Here is an 18,831-nt window from a genome sequence, read left to right on the forward strand (position 1 = left end):
GGTCAGAGCACTCGCTGTCCTGCTGGTGAGTTATCATCATCTGGATAATGAACAATCACGGCATTACATTTATATTCAGCATGTAGTTTGAATTCGGTCCACGTCGTGATTGGACCTCGCTTGTTGAGCCTTCTGTGCAAAGGCAAGTGGGTGTGGAGGTGGTAAGTCTATCTATAGAGCTTTCATGTGATGTAACCTGCCCTCAATTTCAAAACAAATGCATCTTATCATACATCTCTCTACATTTTTAGCTACTGTTTTTCACAAAACTCTGCCAGGACATTTGTGAACAAAAAACAGCTACTATTTGCTCACCAGAACTTTATTTTTTCTCGCTGTTCGTGCCTCTTTCGTCTGTGCTCATTTTCTAATTAAGGCGAACACACTATCTTAATTGCATTTAGTGGATTGACCTGAGATCTGATCGTAATGCAAGAGGAGGTGCAGGATCTGATTACACTAATTGCAATGCAAGCTGCGTTCATTTGCACCTTGTAAAAGTGTGGTACAGTCTGCAGTAAAGCTGTAAACAGACGGGTCGTCCTGCTACCAAAATTCAAGACGCATAATTACAACTGGCTTGAACTCCTAATTCGATTGAGAGGTCTTAATATAATATCAGACCACACCCAGTGAAAACAAGATGCTGAATCTCACTGGGTTTCTCCTGATGTCAAGTCAAGTCAATGCAGTTTTAATTATAAATCCCTAAACCACAAATTACATTGCTTCAGTGAGCTTTGTAATCTGTATAGTGTACAACACCTTCTGTCCTCAGACCCACGATTAAAGTGAGGAAAAACAAGACACAACAAATTGGACATAAGATAACAACAAAATCTTACTGAAAAGTTACTGTTCATATCATTTTTTTGGCCGCTTGGGGCCAGCCGTGAACACAACACTGTTATATTTTCAGTTGTTAAGTTGATATGGCAAACTTGTTGCCGACGTAACAAATGTTTTTGCTCTGTTTTTGGTCTCCACCACCTCATCCACAAACTTCGGAGAGATATACACAGTATATCTGTCTCTTTAGCTATTAAATACTCCACTATGTTCACCAGCTAGATACTGTCTGGTGTTTGGTGCTGGGCAGGTAGAGTACCGTGGGTTTTCCCAGCTGTTTTTGTATTTTTTTGCTAAAAACAGCAGCAAATGTTGCAGCATAATGAGTGGTGAGACGGGACCAAAACAGTAAAGTTGCAAGCCAATTACTGGAGTAAAAGTTTGCAATGTAAGTTCTGCAAACTACAGATAAGTTGAGACTTTTCTTGAACATTTTTTCATGTTGCATCTTCCAGCCTTTTTGGGTTTGTTTAGGTACAAAACCCACTTGGTTAGGATTCGGAAAAGATGTTGTTATTGTTTTAAATACCTGCTTTGGTAACCAAAACACAGCTGGAAAATGTTCCCAACTTCTTGTAAAGAAAACAAAAAAAAAACTGTTGTTGCCACAAACAAAGCTGGATATTGTCCCAAGATCTCCTTAAAAATATCCAGCTGTTTCACACTTACAAATACTGAAACACCTGGGTGCAACGCTAGCTAATACCTTTTAATGTAAACCTGGCGACTGGATTTGGGCCTGACAACCAAAACAATGAGCTGAAAGATCCTGAAATAATCCGAAGAGCTGATCTTTGGATTCATCACTACGAGTATACCCTTTAACATTACACACTGTCATTTGATTTATTTTTATCACAATAATTTTCATTATAGCTGCTTTAAATGTTTGTTTACATCTGCAATATCTGTAAAAACAGGCATCTTCATAGTCATACTATTAAATCATTTTAGAAACGTACAAAATTACAATTCTTCAATTATATAAGGTGGATACACAGGGTTTAAAAAAGACGAAATGGTCCTTTAACATGCTTTTTACCCAATCCAGTTGAGATATTTGGATTCACTCTTAATTTAAGCTAATTTCAAGAAGATTTAAGTGTATTTTCCTGCTCTCATATAGAAAACCTATAAATAAACACCTGCATAAACACAAGACGATATATTTAGCACATATAGACACACACACACACGCAGACAGAATAACAAACCCACCACAGTCTGGTGATTGACTTGAATGACTTCATCTCCTGCATGGATCTTCTTACAGCGGTCAGCTGGAGACTACAGACACAGAGAAGAGAGACAGAAAGAAAAACAGAAGACTATGAATTGATCTGAGTTTATTGATCGTCTGTACACCGATGCGGGCAAGTGGTCCAACGTACTGTACTCGAATACAGAGGGAGAGCCGTGCAGAGTCATTCCCTATGGAAGCTGATATTCTGCTATAGATCTGTTATGTTCTGAGTAAGGGCTTTCACCGCTCGGCTGAAGTTTGGTGTGTGTGAATGTGTGGAAATGATTTTTACCCCTTCAGTAGTTCCTGTGATCACATGGAGGCCGTCGTAGGTCGACTTGATGTACATTCCCTGATGGAGAGAGGAAAAAAGTCAGTTTCAAATCCTAAAAACTACAACTCCCATGAGCCTTATCACCTTTTTTTTTGCTGGTAAGTCAGACACACTACAGTTTTCAGTGGCAGCCTAATTAATGTTGATAACCCGAAAATGAGATGAGCAGCAGAATATGTGAAATGTTCATTAAATTAAATCTGCCACTTTAATGTAACAGCTGTAGTCTTCTGTATATCAGGAGCTACTCACTCCCTCATTCAGAAAAATGAAGATAATGTTAAAAAATGACTCGAGGTCACTAAAATCTTTTGGCAGAGCACAGACACCAGCTGCAGCGAGCACAATAACCAGACAGCAGCCAAACTTTTCTTGAGACAGTCTAAAAAATGTTAATGTCATAATTCTGGTCGCTTCCAGCAGCCTGACAGGAGCGAGCGAGAGCGTGACTGATAGACGAGCTCCAGTAATGTGGCTTTTTGAATTCTGTTTAAATGGTTTTCACTTTAACGAGACAAAAGGCTTCAGGGATGAAGACTCTCTTCTCTTTAAATTGTCTAAAAACTTTCCCTTCATGATTGATGAAATGTGTGAAGTGTCTTCAAAGAGTCCTTTTCCCAAAACAGCTGAAGAAGAAAAGAGACTCGTTTTACATTTAGGCTGATGGGATATTTCAAACCCTGCTGATATGCATGTAATCATTATGAGTAGAAGACGAGCTCAGATCTTTTATTTACGTATCGGGTGCAGAGTCAGACCTTCTGGAGGAATGAACACCCGGAGTCACACTGGATCTTCAGAGAGAGGTCGGACATTACTTTTAATCTTTAGGGATTAAAACAGTGGATTTATCTTCACTCCTGTTTATCAACCTGACTGCAGCAGCCATTTTTTTGTTCGTGTTAAGTTTAGTCTCGTTCGCCGACTTCCTGAAGTAGCAACGGGCGACCAAATGAGATGAACCATTAGCTTCAGAAAACGTGGATTTCTCTGGTTTGAACATTGTTGGAAACATCTGGGATAATGTATTCACACAACTCAACAACATATATAACAAAGACCTGGCCGCATATATTTAAGTAAAAGTATTAGCATCAAAATCTACTTAAAGTACCAAAAGTGGGTTCTCACTACACAAAATGCAAAGATAGTGATTTTTTATGGATTAATGTTGCAGCTGGCTTATTTTTAATTATACTTCTTGTGAATTTCATGTAAGAATCAATAAAGTTTTAACGTTGTCTATAATAAGTCATCATGATTTATTTGTTCATTATATTGTTGTTTGTTTCCAAGGAACTTATCAACACACAGCAGAGCAAGAAATACACTTTTTATGAAATAGTGGAGTAATAGTACTGCGGAAGCCCTGAGGGGCCAATGAGAAATATTTTTTTCTGCTGATCCATTCGTCTGATTGATGACAAGATCCAAGTCTGATCTAAATGGGTTTTTTCTCCTGTTTTATGACTTGTGAACTGTTAGGAAAAAAAGTTTGTTCAGTATAATTTAGTTAAACACGTGAATTTGTATTTTATTTTCCAGAAGATTACATTTTGAAATGTGAAACTATGCATTTATTTTTGTTTTTTAAAACATTTTTCAGGAGTAATTTGGGAATTATCATCGCCAAAAAACACAAATTAAAAAAAATTCTGCTTGAAAAATGTTTTTTCCTCTCAGTTTCACACACACACACAATAAAAACTCCTGGAATTTTTTTTTTTCACTTGGTTTCACACATGAAAAAACATTGTTTTCTTCTGCAAAACAACAAACAAACAAAAAATAATTTGTTTTCACAGATTAAATAAAAAAATTGAGGAACTTAAAAAGTCAAAGTCATTAACACAGAAGAGTAAACAACTTAGATCAGATGTCATTTGTCATTTGTCCCTCTGGGCTTCCGTATTTTACTGCATAGAGCAGCATAACATCAGTACCTCAAAATTGTGCTTAAGCGCAGTACTTGAGTAAATGTACTGAGCTACAGATCATGCTGTTGTACATGTTGAAAGATTTGTTGACACTTCAACCTCAAATACACCCATGCACACAAACAAAAAACAGGTACCAGTTAATAACTACACACAAAAGCCCAGCACACACACACACACACACACACACACACACACTCATTACCAGGCCTTCAGAGGGTTTGATGTTGGTGAGGTGAACCAGCTCGAGGTGGGCCGACTGAGATACCAGCGGGTCCGATGACACACAAACAATGTGCTCACACACCTCCGACAGAGTTTTGCACTACAGAGAGAAACAAGAGAGAACGAATAATAACACACACACAGCTTTTACAGAACAGCTTCACCTGTGGAAACACTGAAAACAGGTGAAAACAGAAGAGAAAACAACCTGCGCGCCGTGTTTGTCAGCTTCGTGTTGCTGCTTTTGTCTTTTATTAGAGCTTTTTTCTGAGAAAACAAACAGATTTCCGGTCCAAATGTTTAATAGAACGGTTTAGAATGGACGTTGTAAGAGGCTGCAGACATTAACACACCTCTGTGGCTTCCTGTCTCACTTTAAAGGGTCAGTTCACATAAGTGACTATTAGAGAACATATTTTCTCTCTCACCTCAGGGAGCATCCATGCAGATCATTTTTGGTTTATTTGTCCAGGGTCTCTAAAATGATCTGCCTCCACATTGATATAATGGAGGTGAATTTAATTTTCTGGGTCCACGGCGTTCACAAATTACATTAAAAAGCGAATGCAGGGCAAGAAGAACAGAAGACTCCAGACAACATGCCAGACAGAGGACATTTCCACTTGTCATAGCAGGTAAAGCACAGGTGGAACTAATAACATTAATGTCATTGAAAGCTGCGTTCCAGCAATTACTGCGATGGCGTGCCGCAATTAGCACATGTATTAGTAACACTCGTGTTTGACAAGTCAAAACGCCTGCTGGGAAAAACGGTCAATTAAACTGTAGCAGCCCCTCAGTTTGGGAGCAGCTGATCCAGATCTTGTTTTTTCTGGAAGGAGATGTTGCTGCTGAATTATTTATTTTTTTTCGATGCTGTGAGCACCTCGGGAGTAAGTTGGACCAAAACCTTTTGAAGGATCTTGCCAAGAGTTGGATGAAAAGATTAAATCTACTCTCGTGCCTGTGACCTCAGCGAACCACGGTGACGAGCAACCAATTCGAAAAAAACCCATTAACATCAAACTCCGAGTTGTAATTAAGAGTCAGAGAGTCTCTGACAGACGTCGACATCACTGGAGCTGAAGCTGCATTTAAATTCATGTTTAAATGTTTTCATTAGGAGTATTTGAGAGTTTGAAACTTCTCAGAGAACGATATAAATTGTTGATGACTCATCCTGTACTCGGAGGCGTATGATAATTTTTTCTCCAATAAATGTTTTTTTAATCTTTGTAACGCTGCCGTGGATGAATAAAGAGAAGGACACGGAGTGTTTCTGGGGTTCATGCCATGGATTACTATGCAAAAGTACAATCAACTTGTACAAAGTCGAGCTGTGGTGTTGAACAATAGGCCAGAATTTTTTTTGCAGGATATCATGATGTCACAGTGGATTAAACCTCTGACCTTTTAGATTTAAAATATCATAACTTCATCATTTTATCATAGTAGACATTTATACATGCAGCTAGCCTAGCTTAGCATGAAGACCGGAATCAGAGGGAATCCAAAGATCAAATATACAACTACCAGCACCTGTAAAGGTTTGAAATGGACACATATTTTGTATTTACACTAACAAAAAAGTAAAAACAATAGTTTTTGGTTTTCATCACATCCTCACTGATGGCCTAGCAAGTTACGGCTACGTAACGGTTACGGTTGGGAAGTTACTGTGCTTTGCTGTAATTGGTGTGTTTTTAAACTTTGGACAGAGCCAGGCGAGTTGTTTCATTTGCTTCCTGTCTTTATGCTAAGCTAAGCTAATCACTTCTTGGCTGGCAGCCTTGTATTCAACAGACAGATGAGCTTTTCATCCATCTCTTGGCAAGAACGCAACAATGCACGCTTCCCAAAACGTCTCCAAAATACTGCAGGATGCGCTGTTGTGATTTAGTCACATATCCAGCTGGAGCTGGAGTTTTCTGTGTTTGTGGAGCAGCGTGTGAGCCTGTATGAAGGGATAAAGACACACAAAAAAAGGACGCTACCCATCAACACAGAGCAAATACGCGACAGCTGGACGAGGAAGCAAGACTCACCACATGAAGGATTTTGTTCTCCGTCTCAAACACCGTACAGTCCTGAGGGAGAAGCAGAATTTAATGTAGCGCGAGCAGAACATCCTGTCTTGCAAAAAAAAACCTCAAGAAACACACACAGCATTCCCGGTGTCTGGGCCTCACGTTACTGAACCCGGCACCTGCACAGCGTATATACCCTCGCAGATAGGAAGCACGCCCACGCAAGCAGGCACATTTATCTTTTATTTACACACACATCAGTCATACAAAAGACAGACTGTAAGGACGTAAATAGCAAAGAAATCGAGTCTCGCTCAAGGATGCAGAGAGCAGAGTCTGCTGCATCCCACCCACACACACACACACTGTTTCTTAGGGGGATATGACAACCGCGGCAGAATACGATCTTTCAGCCTCACATAAACACACACACACTCACAAACAATTCAACACACCTGCTGTACAATGGTGGTGAGCTCCAGGCAGAGCTGAATGACATTATTTCGGGTTACTGAGTAGTCTGCCACTGCAGCAAAGGGAGACCTGGGAGGAACAGATAACACACAGCGGCACGTCTTAAAAATGTTTCTGCTGCATTAGATAATGTACAGAGGAGACGGACGGGAGCATTGTTACAGACACAGACACTGTGTGTGCGTGTGCGTGTGTGTGTGTGTGTGTGTGTGTGTGCGTATACAGGTAAAAACATTTACAAGAAGCAGGTTCAGGACTTAATCTGCAGTATATACTGTATGTAAAGTGACAAATGAGTCGCTCAAAAAATGATGCTGATGTCATTTCTCTTCAGATTTGTTTGTGTTTCCTTGTATTGTTTTTGCTATAGCCACATAAAACAAGTTAGATAATCAGAATATCTATTTCCAAAACTTTATTTTTATCTCAAAAGACCACTGAGGAGATATCCAGACAAAAACAAAACAGCCAACAATACAAACTACAATGTTTGACAGCTGAAAGTTAAAGAACAGAATAAAAAACATGCTATGAAGTGGAGAAATGTGATTAAAACAACTATATTCATATGGTTAATGAAGTGGGTGATCCATACAGAGCTGCGACTAGTGACTGTTCACATTATCTATCAATCATTATTGGATTGATTTATGTTTACTCTGTTAAATGTCAGAAAATGGTGAAAATACTTGTCAGATTTTCCCAGTAGCGTCTTTGAATTGTTTGTTTTGTCCATCAAACGGTTGTCACAGCAACAGGTTGTTGATTGTCAATGATTGGTTGCAAAACGTCAAGAAGGCGGGTCTTATCTTACAGATCATTACCCTGTTCCCTGAAGTATTTTTGGTTTAGTTTCTTGGGAAAGATCCATGTATATCACAGTGTGTATGTTCCCTTATCAATGCCATTGATTAAAAGTGTTATTATAAAAAATAAAGCATTTGTTCAACCAATCTATCTGTGAACATAAATCAATTAAAAATCAACGCCAATCTTTTCTTGTTGCCACCCGAAGCGTTTAGATGTACTCTTCCTGTGATGTGAAATCGAGGGTATTCAATTTCCAGACGAAGCCCATTTCACACATGCACTGCAGCTCTGGGTTCATCCAGAGTTTACCCAGAGGAGCTGTATGTGTGAAAACAAACGTCTGCATTATTTCCCCTGGACTTTATCCTGCCAGCTCCCAAGTGCTATATCCAAGTGAGCCACATGTGTGAATAGAGCAGACAACTGTCTCAGTGCAGGTTTCATCAGCTGTAACACAAACGAAAACGGCGTTTAAACTGCTCATCGTCAAAGATCTGAGAAATATCTGCCCAGAAGATTTCCCCCGGCTCTGGTGGGATCTTCGTTCGAGGATAGCATATTGCGGATACGTCGAAATACTTTGATATCAACGCAAAAACAATCTGTAGCCTCCTACCCTACCCTGCCCTAACCATATGGATTATTTCCATCATGTGTGAACACGGACAATCTCCTATTGGGTTCTGCATGTGTGAACAAGCAAATGTGGACGTTATCCTGATCTGATTCTTTATATATTGTCCGGAGTTCATGTTAAACAGATAAAAGCAGCAAATCCTCACATTGAGGAAGTTGGAAACGCAATATAACCCCTAAATTCCACCAGGTCCATGTTCGGTCCGTCTCTGATCCACCACAGCAGTCCAGACCCTTCTGTAGCAGATATGCATGGCTTCTTTTTCTACAGGATGCCGGAGCACGGTGCCGCAATTCAGCCGAATTCAGAACAGAGCCGACAGGAAGTCGGACACTGAAACATCAACATTTTCATAATACATTTTCATAATACTAATTATCGCGGGAACTCCTCGGTTCGTAGCAAAACTGTAGCGGAGCCGTTCCGCGACGTACATGCAACCAGTGGATTTCCCGGGTAAGTGTGTGGCCTTTCTGCTTGACAAATTACTTCAACGATTAACTGATTCAAAGTTTTTTGTGACGATGATCAACTGTGATAGAAAAGAACACAAACACCCCTCGAAACCAGGCATAAATGCATCCTGTAGTTAATTTTGCAGAGAGAGAACGAGCTCAAAACTAAGACAACATCGTGCACGAACACAAACTAGCTCAGAAATCCAAACCAGTACAGGTGCGTTCAGGGGACACTGGAGAAAACAGCCCATGACGTCTGGCTTCCTTAATATACATCTCCACAGAGAAACGAGCACACAGCTCCAGTGGACAGATGAATGAAGCTGCATCAGAGAACAAGGTAAATAGGCCATTGTGCTCTGAGTGCACCAGTTTACACACCTCACACCGACTACTTGTCATTTCGGTCCAGGCTTCAGAAACAGACGAAGAAAAAAGGCAGTTTAAAGCCGGTTGTTCTTTTTAAAATAAAAAAACAGCTGTGTGAGGAGGGTTATTAGACCACTGTGGGTTTACTATGCCACCACAATCAAGTCTCCCACATGTTTTTATGCATAATCAGAGTTTCCAGAGAAGTGAGCTCATTCTGCTGTCAAGTTTGTTTTACCGAAAAGCCTTTATTTTCAGTGAGAAGAGGGTCTTTAAAGCCCCTTTTGCGCAAACACAATGTTTATAAAATGAGGCCCGAGGTGTGCTGCAACATAACGGACTGTTCAGGTGTGAACGAGGTGTTGAGGATGAGGAACATGCTGCAGCTAATGGGGTGCTAATGACCGCAGACAGACACAAAGAGAGAACCAGAACTACCGCTGATATACAGCAAAGTCATTATAATAACACACACACCATTACTTTGCTTCATTGTTCTAAAGACCCAGATTAAAATCCGGCCACAGCCTCTAGTGGATGATGTATCTGTGGTGTGTGTGTGTGTGTGTGTGTGATTTGGGTCATCAGTATTGAGGCTGTGTGCTATATATACGCAGGACCTAAGGCTACACAGACTGTTTGCTAACCGTCAGCCTCCAACACTCAAACAACGCTCACAAAACACTTTTTTTTTTCGAGCTCAGAGTCAGATTGCGGCAATTAAGGAAGTTTAAGGCGCTAACAACTTCTCAGAGTTATAACTCAGTCAGATGTGACGGCACAGACCTGATACAGATATTTTTGGATTCAGTCTGACTTAGACTTTCTTAAGGAACACCAACGTCACACGATAACTCAAACAAACTAACAGATCGAGGCCATGGTGGACCGCCAAATGTTCTGCGAGGTAAAATTGCTGTTTTTGTCAATGGAGTCTGGTGGATTGGAACAGAGCGACGTAACGGCTGTTTCTGGTTAAACAAATACAAAGATACGCAGATATGTCTCTGTGGGATCCTTTCTGTAATGTTATGAGACAATGGCCAGCAGGGGCCGACTCCACTGGTTGCAAAAAGATCCGAATGTACGTAAGCTTATGAGAAAATGACCCTACTTCTCACTCGCTTTACCACCACAGTTAAGTTAGTAAAGATGAGTTCATGGTCTCAATCTGTAGATTAAAGTCTTCTTCAACTCAGCATGATGTTCATTTAGTAAATTATGGTTCAATAGAGTAAAATAGACGAGAATGAGGGGGATGCTTTAGGGCACGGCTACCAAAACTAAGCGCCCGAGGCAGCTGGAGACCAGCAACAAGTGGTCTCGTCGGTAAACGTCTACTCATTCACTCCTTTGGTTAAAAATAGAAATACAACAAAAGGAAAGACCCACTGCTGCATTTTTAGGCTATCAGCAAAACACATCACATAAACTGTAGTCTCTGAGGCCATGTTATTAATTCATGGTAAGGTGCTTCCAAATGTGCATATAAAGAGGAAATGAGGAGTTCAAAGAGAGAGAAATACTGCAAATTTCAGTTACCGTTGGATAATAATTTCACTTTTTCTCCCTGACAGATTCAAAGGGGAATAGCTTGGCTCCTGCACTCTCTGTCAGTTTGATGAAAATGGTGTTTGTCGCCACAGACAAAGAGAAAAGTGTTATCGGAGGAAGGAGAAAAAAAAGATGATCCGTGTCGAACCCACGCTGTTATTTCATCCACGGAAAAGGTTGCGAGAGTGTCTTCACAAGTCATTTACAGAGAAACTACAAAGTGCTTTACATTCGCTGCCTGAGCGCTGAACCGATGTTGCACTTCTCCTCCGTCCCCTGAGAGGTCTAATAACTCACAATCAGGGAGAAGATGAAAGTTCAGTTTTAACACGATTTATGCTAATTTGGAAACCCTTTTAGGAAAAGAGTCATCTGTCGGGTACGAGTACAAGACAGAGCGTAGCCAAACATGCTCGGGAATCGTAACCTTTTCCAGATCGTTAGGGTCTACTAATGAATTCAACACATCAACCCACCACGCAGCCTGTTTTTACTCGCTCATTTGTTATTCGGTGGAAATCAATTTTTAGAAATAAAAGCTCCACTGGGATCATATGCATGTCAAATCTATCAGCGTGGCCTCACACAGCTGGAAAATGCTCTTTCTTTCACGTTAGCTGTGCAGGATAAAGGCATAAAAAGGAGTGTTTGACAACGCCTGAACACCGAGTTATGTCTCCGAGACGGGGGAATAGAGAGCGTGAAGCGCCGGCTCTGCTGAGTCTATCCCTTTCTCAATGTCGCTTTGCCATTTACAGTTGCATCACCGTGCGTGGGCGAACGCGTGCGCGCTTGCATAAGTGTGTGTGTGTGTCGGTGCGTGCGGACGTGGGTGTGTGTCTGCCAGTTGTGTGTTTGTGCGTGGGCGTTCTCCACGGGTCTGTGTTTCTATATGCTTCTGCGTGTCTGGATGGCCTCGGGACAGATGTGGGTGGGTGGCCGGCATTTTCAAGACGCGGATGTCAAAGACCTTTAGTTGTGTTTTGTGATGTGTGTGTGTCGTGTGCGGGGAGATCGAGTCGAGTCATGAATAAATGAAGTGACAGGGAGGACAAGAGAGCGAGGGAGAGACGGCGAGACGTTGGTGAGAAAAAAGGTCTGACATTATCCCGTTGGATGGAAAAGAAACAGATTTCTGAAAAGATGTCAACGACCGATGGTTGCAGCAGAGAGAATGTTTTGCAGATTGGAGCTTTAGTTCTGCAAAATGGAGAAAAGTAGAAAACTTCAAAGACTTCAACTTCAGGGGACGATCTATAACTGAAGGCCGCAAATTGTGTTTATTTTATTATCTAACTTTGATTGTGTCTTTAAAATGTCAGAATCATTTTCTTTGAGCACAAGAAGGTGAGATATTCAGCTGTCTTGTTTTCTAAAGACGGTGGTCTCACCTGTCTGATGCGTCTGCTGTGCTTGTCTTCTGTGCTTTTGTTGCTTTCCTAACATCTTTGTTATCTAAACTATGGCGACGTCTCGGTCTGACAGCTAGTTTCGGGGTAAACTCTTGTTTGTCTTCATGTCGAATGTTTCTCGTTATATTTTATCTGAGGTGCACTAAAGTTGATCCCTGTAAATCTTCTCCTCAAGTGTTAAATGTTTTAAAACATTTAGAGAAGAGGCTGTTTGTACCTTTGCTCAGACTAAACCTCTTAAAAAGTGTCTGCTGTTTCATGTTTTGTAGTAGTCTTATTTCAGGTTAATAAAACTTTCTTCCTGAAGTTATTGTCTTCTACTTCCCAATCATTATCTGCTGAATGTATTCTCTTTCTTGTTATTGATGTATTGTGTATTTTTTTTTCCTTTATGTGCAATAAAAAGAAGTAAATAAAAGGTCATTGCTGTCCTTTTCTTCACTCTGTGGCCCAACAGGTACATTCAGCCTCCGAAATAACGTTAGTGAATCAGAGAGAAAAGCATCAAACATGTATTTCAGATCGATTAGATGTATACAACAGATAAATATCATGGAAAAACAACCATTAAAATGCATGTAAGCTCTGTAAGCATGATGGTTATTGAGTTATTGTAAGCGACAGTGTTTCCCACACATATACTTCACTTGGTGCAGTCCGCCTCGGTATATTCACGGCCAAGTACATTTGGCAAACCCATTTTAGCACTTTGTACTTATACCGAGAGGAAGATGCCGTCCACAGTCGACTGACTAGGTGACAGACTGTCCTCGCTCTCCCCCCCATCACCTGTCAATCACACATGCGCTGCAGAGGTAGACTCACTCTCAGGTGTGACATCCTTCCTGTTAACACACTGATCGTGATGCGACCTCTCTTATTTAACGGAGGCCTACTTATGTCGTTATAAGTGGTTGTTTCAATGTCGTTTGTTGCAGAACCAGTTAATTTTAGGCCTTTTTTGCTTAAAAAATGACTTGAATGACGTCATTATGTCACAGTACGTCACTATTAAGTTGATTTTATGTTAATTTTGCATTTAATTGCTTTTGTACAGTTTCGTTTTCTATTTCTCTTTATTATTTTTCTTTTCATGTACTTCTAACTTTTCTTTCTTCATCTGTATTGATTTCTGTCCTTGTGAGTGAAGCCTTATCGTATCTTCAGTGATCAATTAACGATTTAAAATTGTTGCCAGAACATTTCACTATTCATGTTGACACGTAATTTTCTCAATGGACTGTAATTATTCTGACGCAAACATAATAAAAATATGTATTATATTTATATAAAATCAAATATTAAGACTAATACAACTAATTCAGCTCATTTAAAAGAAGCTACCAACTGTTTGTCTCTGGTATATATTCTGATATGACCAAAATAACCCATGTCAAACTAACGGGAGGTCTTTCTGTTCCTTGTTTCTGGATGCAGCTGATGATTTCTCTATTACTTGTGGAGGACATTTTGACATGTCAGAGTCACACAGTCACATCTGTGTACAAGAGAAACAGAGCGTATCTCAGAGAAAGAGTCAGAGAGGTGAACTCATCATTACCTGTCCAGCCAGGCTAGCAGGCTCTTGGCGGCGGTGATGAGGTCGACCACGGAGGTCAGCAGGTCGTTGGGGAGCCGCCGCGAGGACCTGCTCTCCGATTGGCTGCTGCGACGGCGGCCGGAAATGAAGTTCTGCAGGTTCTTGGCCGAGGCACCGAGTTTGTGCGCCAGAGTCCTGACACTCTCCGTCTCCAGACCCGAGTTCTGCACACACACACACACACACACACACACACGTAAACAAAGATTAGCCCACAGACGGTGAAACACCATGAATACTAAACAGCATCTTAATTGTCAACATGTTTATCAGATTTTCGCGAAGGAGCCTGGTGTATAGTAATGACTCACGTTACATGGTCTGTTGAGAGAAGGTCATCAAAATGTTTGAACACCTCAGATCTTCATTATTTATTCATAATTAAATACATTTTGAGGAAAAATTAAAGCTAAACCTCTAGTGGCCGAAGTCATAATTACGGTAGCAAAGGAGGAAGTCAGGTAAAGTAGTATAAAGAGCGAAGATGTTTTGGTAAGACAAGCACACAACTTTCATCCAGGAAACTTTCCAACTTTTCATGCTGCTTTCTTTGATTTAACTGTCTCAAATGCAATTAATTACAAATCTCTAACTATTAATTGCGTATTTTTGCTTTTTGTTTTTCTTGCCTGCCTTGTGTCTGAATGGTGCTTCATAAATAAACTTGCATGGCCAAACCACAATGTCTTCCTAAACCTAACCATGTGGTTTCATTGCCTGAATCCAACCAACCGATTTTTTGAACAGACAATAATGACCCAAAAAAAGACAGATAGAAGGGAGAAATTCTTCAAGAAGGCACCTAGTTGACATGTCACATTCGGCTAATCAGAATTAAATAACACAGTTAATTTCCTTACTAGTTTAGCCATTGAAATAAAACTTAAAGGTCTGGTTTGTAGGATTGAGTGGCATGTCGCGGTGAGGCTGTAGACTCGCTCCCTCAGTAGATTTAAACAGACTAGAGCCCGACTGATACTGTGTATCAGTTGGCCAATATCATAGATATTGCAGTATCAGCTAATATTTTGCCTGATGTGTCGATATGAAAACCTTATTTTACAGAACATGATGCAGGAAAACATGCATAGGGAAATGTATAATTATTACATTTCCAATTAAGTTTGATGTCATTTTGGACGATTAAGTTTATTGTTGAACTCCAGTACATACGTACCTTCGTCCTAGGTGTTCGATAACCACATTTATGTGTATTTGTTTATGTTTTCTGTGAATATCCACTATCGGTCGTGCTCTATTAAAGACTCTAACATAACAAAAACACAACCATTTTCAGTTCAGGCCATTATACTCTGATGAAAATACAATTAGTTATATTAAATTAAATTTCTGCCCCTACATCCTTCACACTGGACCTCTTAGGAAGAACTGTTTCCTAATCGAGGCCTTTAATTTCCTTTGTTTACTTTTCTTATATTCTCCAGAGTTACATGCAATTAAGACTTTATTCAATTATTTTTAATCCCAAACCAATTGCTTGTGTTTTATGAGCAGGGAATAAGATTCAACTTCAACTTTATCCGATGGGGTGTAGTTTGTTTACTCTCCCTCAGTCGGCAATAATTCCTCTCCTGTCTCCCCACAGACCATTTAGTCAGTTCGACTTTATGGTGTCGGGCCACTTAAGGAATTTAAGAAGCGTATTTCATAATACTTCTGTTATTACAACTGGAAAAAAAGAGATTTAAGGTGCCATTTTGAAACTACTTTCTCAGTTTGTGATTGTGACAATGCCAGGAGATGAAATGCAACGATGTGATGCAGTGACGATTTACTGCATATCTATTATATTGTGCGTCGGAGCAGAACATGAATACATTAACAGCTGCAGTCTGTAACGACGGCTGATGAAGGTCCAGGACTCACCAGAGCGCAGAGCAAGTCCACGGCCTCCAGAATGAGCTCCTGGTGCCCGATGCGAGAAACTCCCAGCTCCTCCAGCTCGGCGTGGCTAATCCTCAGCAGCCTCTCGCCGCACACACCTCCGCGCTCAAACACACACACGTATTGCTGCAAGCAGTCGTCCAGACCTGCGGCAAACACACACACATATTACGAGGGTTACTCACAGTAAATAATCTCACAATGAAAAATCATTTTTTCTTCTTCTTCGCCGGGACTGAGAACAAAACGTGATGTTTGTGTGAACAGTAAACTGGGTAGACTTTATTAAATCTACACCGCAAACATTTAACAAGTCGGTCCATCTATAATTTAGTTAACAAAAACATATTTCAACGTGTTTCAAGAGATGTTGAATCTTTGGCTGCTGATTTAGAATCAAAAAAATACTTTGAAACACCTTTTTTCTTTGGGATGCCATCCTTAACTGGCAGATCTCAAGAAAATAACACTTTAAATCTGCTAAAACCTGTGATTTCTGCCAATCTGGGGAGGGAGGAACACAACACTGGGCTGCCATCACCTTTTACTGTAAGTTAACTTGGTGTTTACACATCCAGCAGTTATGGAGCAACATTAGCATTCATTTGGCATTTGGTTTGTGTCCACCGGTTGAATATAAGTCCAGTATTCACTCTCTTTTAGCTCTGGTTTTGGTCTCCACCAACTCCTGACATCCCATTTTCCCGTGAAGGACAGCAAAGATCCTCTCCGTGACACTTCTGCAACGTAATCTTTGTATTTACATAGTGTAATTATTGCTACGCGACAAACCAAACAGAGCGCTAACCACAACTTACTCTTATCATGCTGTTATCATAGTTATGCTCACTGGCTGGCTACTAGCAAGAACTAGCTTACAAAATGTTTAACGTGCCTGTTCCTTGATAATGCTACATTGTGAACAACAAATCCGTGTTTGAATCAATAGGAGGAGAGCTAGTTAGCTGTTCGTAGCCAGCTGGCAGCAGAGTCGTGTGGTTCGTTTGGCTAACGGAGCTAACAGGTAGCAGGAACTACCTTACAGCAGAGCTAAAAATAGAGGCCATGTTGTTTTATGAACGGTGATGTCATTGGCAATCAACCTACTCAATCGTTTCGGTACAAAGATATGACATATTTATACTCTCTTTCGTCCGATTGTTGAACAACATACAATAATGGCAAATAGTCATGCAGTGTGTTTGGCTAATGGAGCTAACAGCTAACGGAGCTAACAGCTAACAGAACTACCTTTGTTGTTCTGGGAACGGTGAGGTAGCCACTGGCAATTGACCTAAGAGAGCTTGTTTGATATTCGCAGCTAGTAGGCAGCATAGTCCTGTGGTGTGTTTGGCTAACAGAACTAGCAGCTAACGTAACAATCTTACAGCGGAGCTAAAAAACGTAAAAAACGACCAATTCAGACATCTCGGTATGCAGATGTGTTGATATTTTATCTATTTTGTCCGATTGTTGAACAACATACAAAAAGTCAAAAAGTCCTGCGGTGTGTTTGGCTAACTGAGCTAACAGCTAACAGAACATTGCATGTAGTCATTTGAATTATCGCTGACGTAGAAATATTAAGCAGTGCAGCTTTAAGGACAATAACAAATGACTTAGGAAGGAAATGAACTGCAGCAAACTTATTTATCAGCAAACTTTATCTCATAACAGTCTTTCAGTACCATGAGGGATTTTCTTTTAGCCTTCTGAAACATTATTACACCGCTAAATCAAGGTAAACTGTTGGTGGAAGGTGTTCATCTTTATACTGCCTGTAATCATATCTGTTTTATGGCAGCTATGAAAGCACACATAAGGTAGATAGAAATAATAGACCCTGGGCACAGGAGGAGGATTTCATCCCAACAACACCATCACTCCTGCTGACCTGTCCACCGCCAAGACTCTCTTCAACACATTCGGTCTCCTGATCGATGACCGCAAACGACCCTACTCGAAAATTATAGGTATCGGGCTGCACTCCAGAAGAACTAATCAGCTTTCCTTGCCATACTTTTTCACCGGCGGTTTCCCTCTTCAAAGTCAGCCTATAGGGAGGACAGATTTCTTTTCAGTCTGCACAGGAAAATGCAAGACACGTTTTTACTTATTCCTGTTTGTCTCGGATAATACCACAGCTGCTGGGTCGTGTTTTGCAGACGTTTGAGCTTGTTTTGCAGTTTTGTAGACGCTGTTTCAAAACCTCGGTAGCACACGAGTATAAAATACAGCTTGTTTTGAGAGACGACTGAGGCATAAGGTAGAAAACATTTTGTTCCTGTCCATTTATGAGCTAAATGTTCGACACCGTGACCCGTTTCAGCATAAAATGAGGGTGAACAGAGAGGGAAAAAAAAGAAAAAGACAGACTGTTTTTCTCTCTCCTACAGTGTGAAAGGGAGAGATGATCAACAATATCTGGACTTGTATCGTGGCCAGAAAACGCTTCAACCCACAAGTGTAACAAAGCTCTCAACAGCACTTCAGAGCAGCGTGCCAGTGTGTTTGCGAATTTTAGCACATAGCTGCAAATCGTGTGTTCTCGACACCATTTTTTCCAAATGGTTTACATGGTGGACGGATTCATTTCTCTGCAGCGTGGAAATCAACTTGTAGGCTCTTGTAAATCCATCGCAGTAAACATCTATACTGCAGTAAACATGTCAAGCTTTTATTGTCATTGCATGCTAAGTGAGAGCTCTGCATTGCATTACCTTCGGACAACGATGTAAATACACTGTGGTGGATTACACATGCTAATTATTCTTTATTCTGGAGACAAGTGAACGCAACAAGTCCAGTTGTCAATTTAAAAGATACATTTCCAAGTCAATAAAGTCGCAGTTTGTCGTAAAACTAACGAAATATAAGTGAATGTACGTAAATATAAAGACTTCACAGCCAACAGTCGCGTTGGTGACATCGTCTCGTTAAACGGTCGCCAAAACCCGTAAATTAAACCTTGTAGAGCTGCTCACAAAACTGACAAAC

General features: G+C 40.5%; 1 protein-coding gene across 6 annotated transcripts in view; it reads right to left on the reverse strand.

Moving 5' to 3' along the window:
• Window positions 1–18,831, reverse strand: part of cnksr2a (connector enhancer of kinase suppressor of Ras 2a) — a 71,355-nt gene that overhangs the window by 41,363 nt on the left and 11,161 nt on the right. For all 6 annotated transcript variants that reach the window (XM_084341303.1, XM_084341305.1, XM_084341302.1 and 3 more), the window contains exons 2-8: window positions 15,817–15,980; window positions 13,891–14,093; window positions 7,071–7,158; window positions 6,634–6,675; window positions 4,569–4,688; window positions 2,385–2,444; window positions 2,068–2,136 (exon numbers count right to left, since the gene is read on the reverse strand). In XM_084341303.1, the coding sequence (XP_084197429.1) occupies window positions 2,068–2,136; window positions 2,385–2,444; window positions 4,569–4,688; window positions 6,634–6,675; window positions 7,071–7,158; window positions 13,891–14,093; window positions 15,817–15,980 (746 nt within the window). The remainder of the gene's footprint in view (window positions 1–2,067; window positions 2,137–2,384; window positions 2,445–4,568; window positions 4,689–6,633; window positions 6,676–7,070; window positions 7,159–13,890; window positions 14,094–15,816; window positions 15,981–18,831) is intronic.

Source organism: Pagrus pagrus (assembly GCF_965226575.1).
Source record: "Pagrus pagrus genome assembly, chromosome: 20".
NCBI classification, from domain to species: Eukaryota; Metazoa; Chordata; class Actinopteri; order Spariformes; family Sparidae; genus Pagrus; species Pagrus pagrus.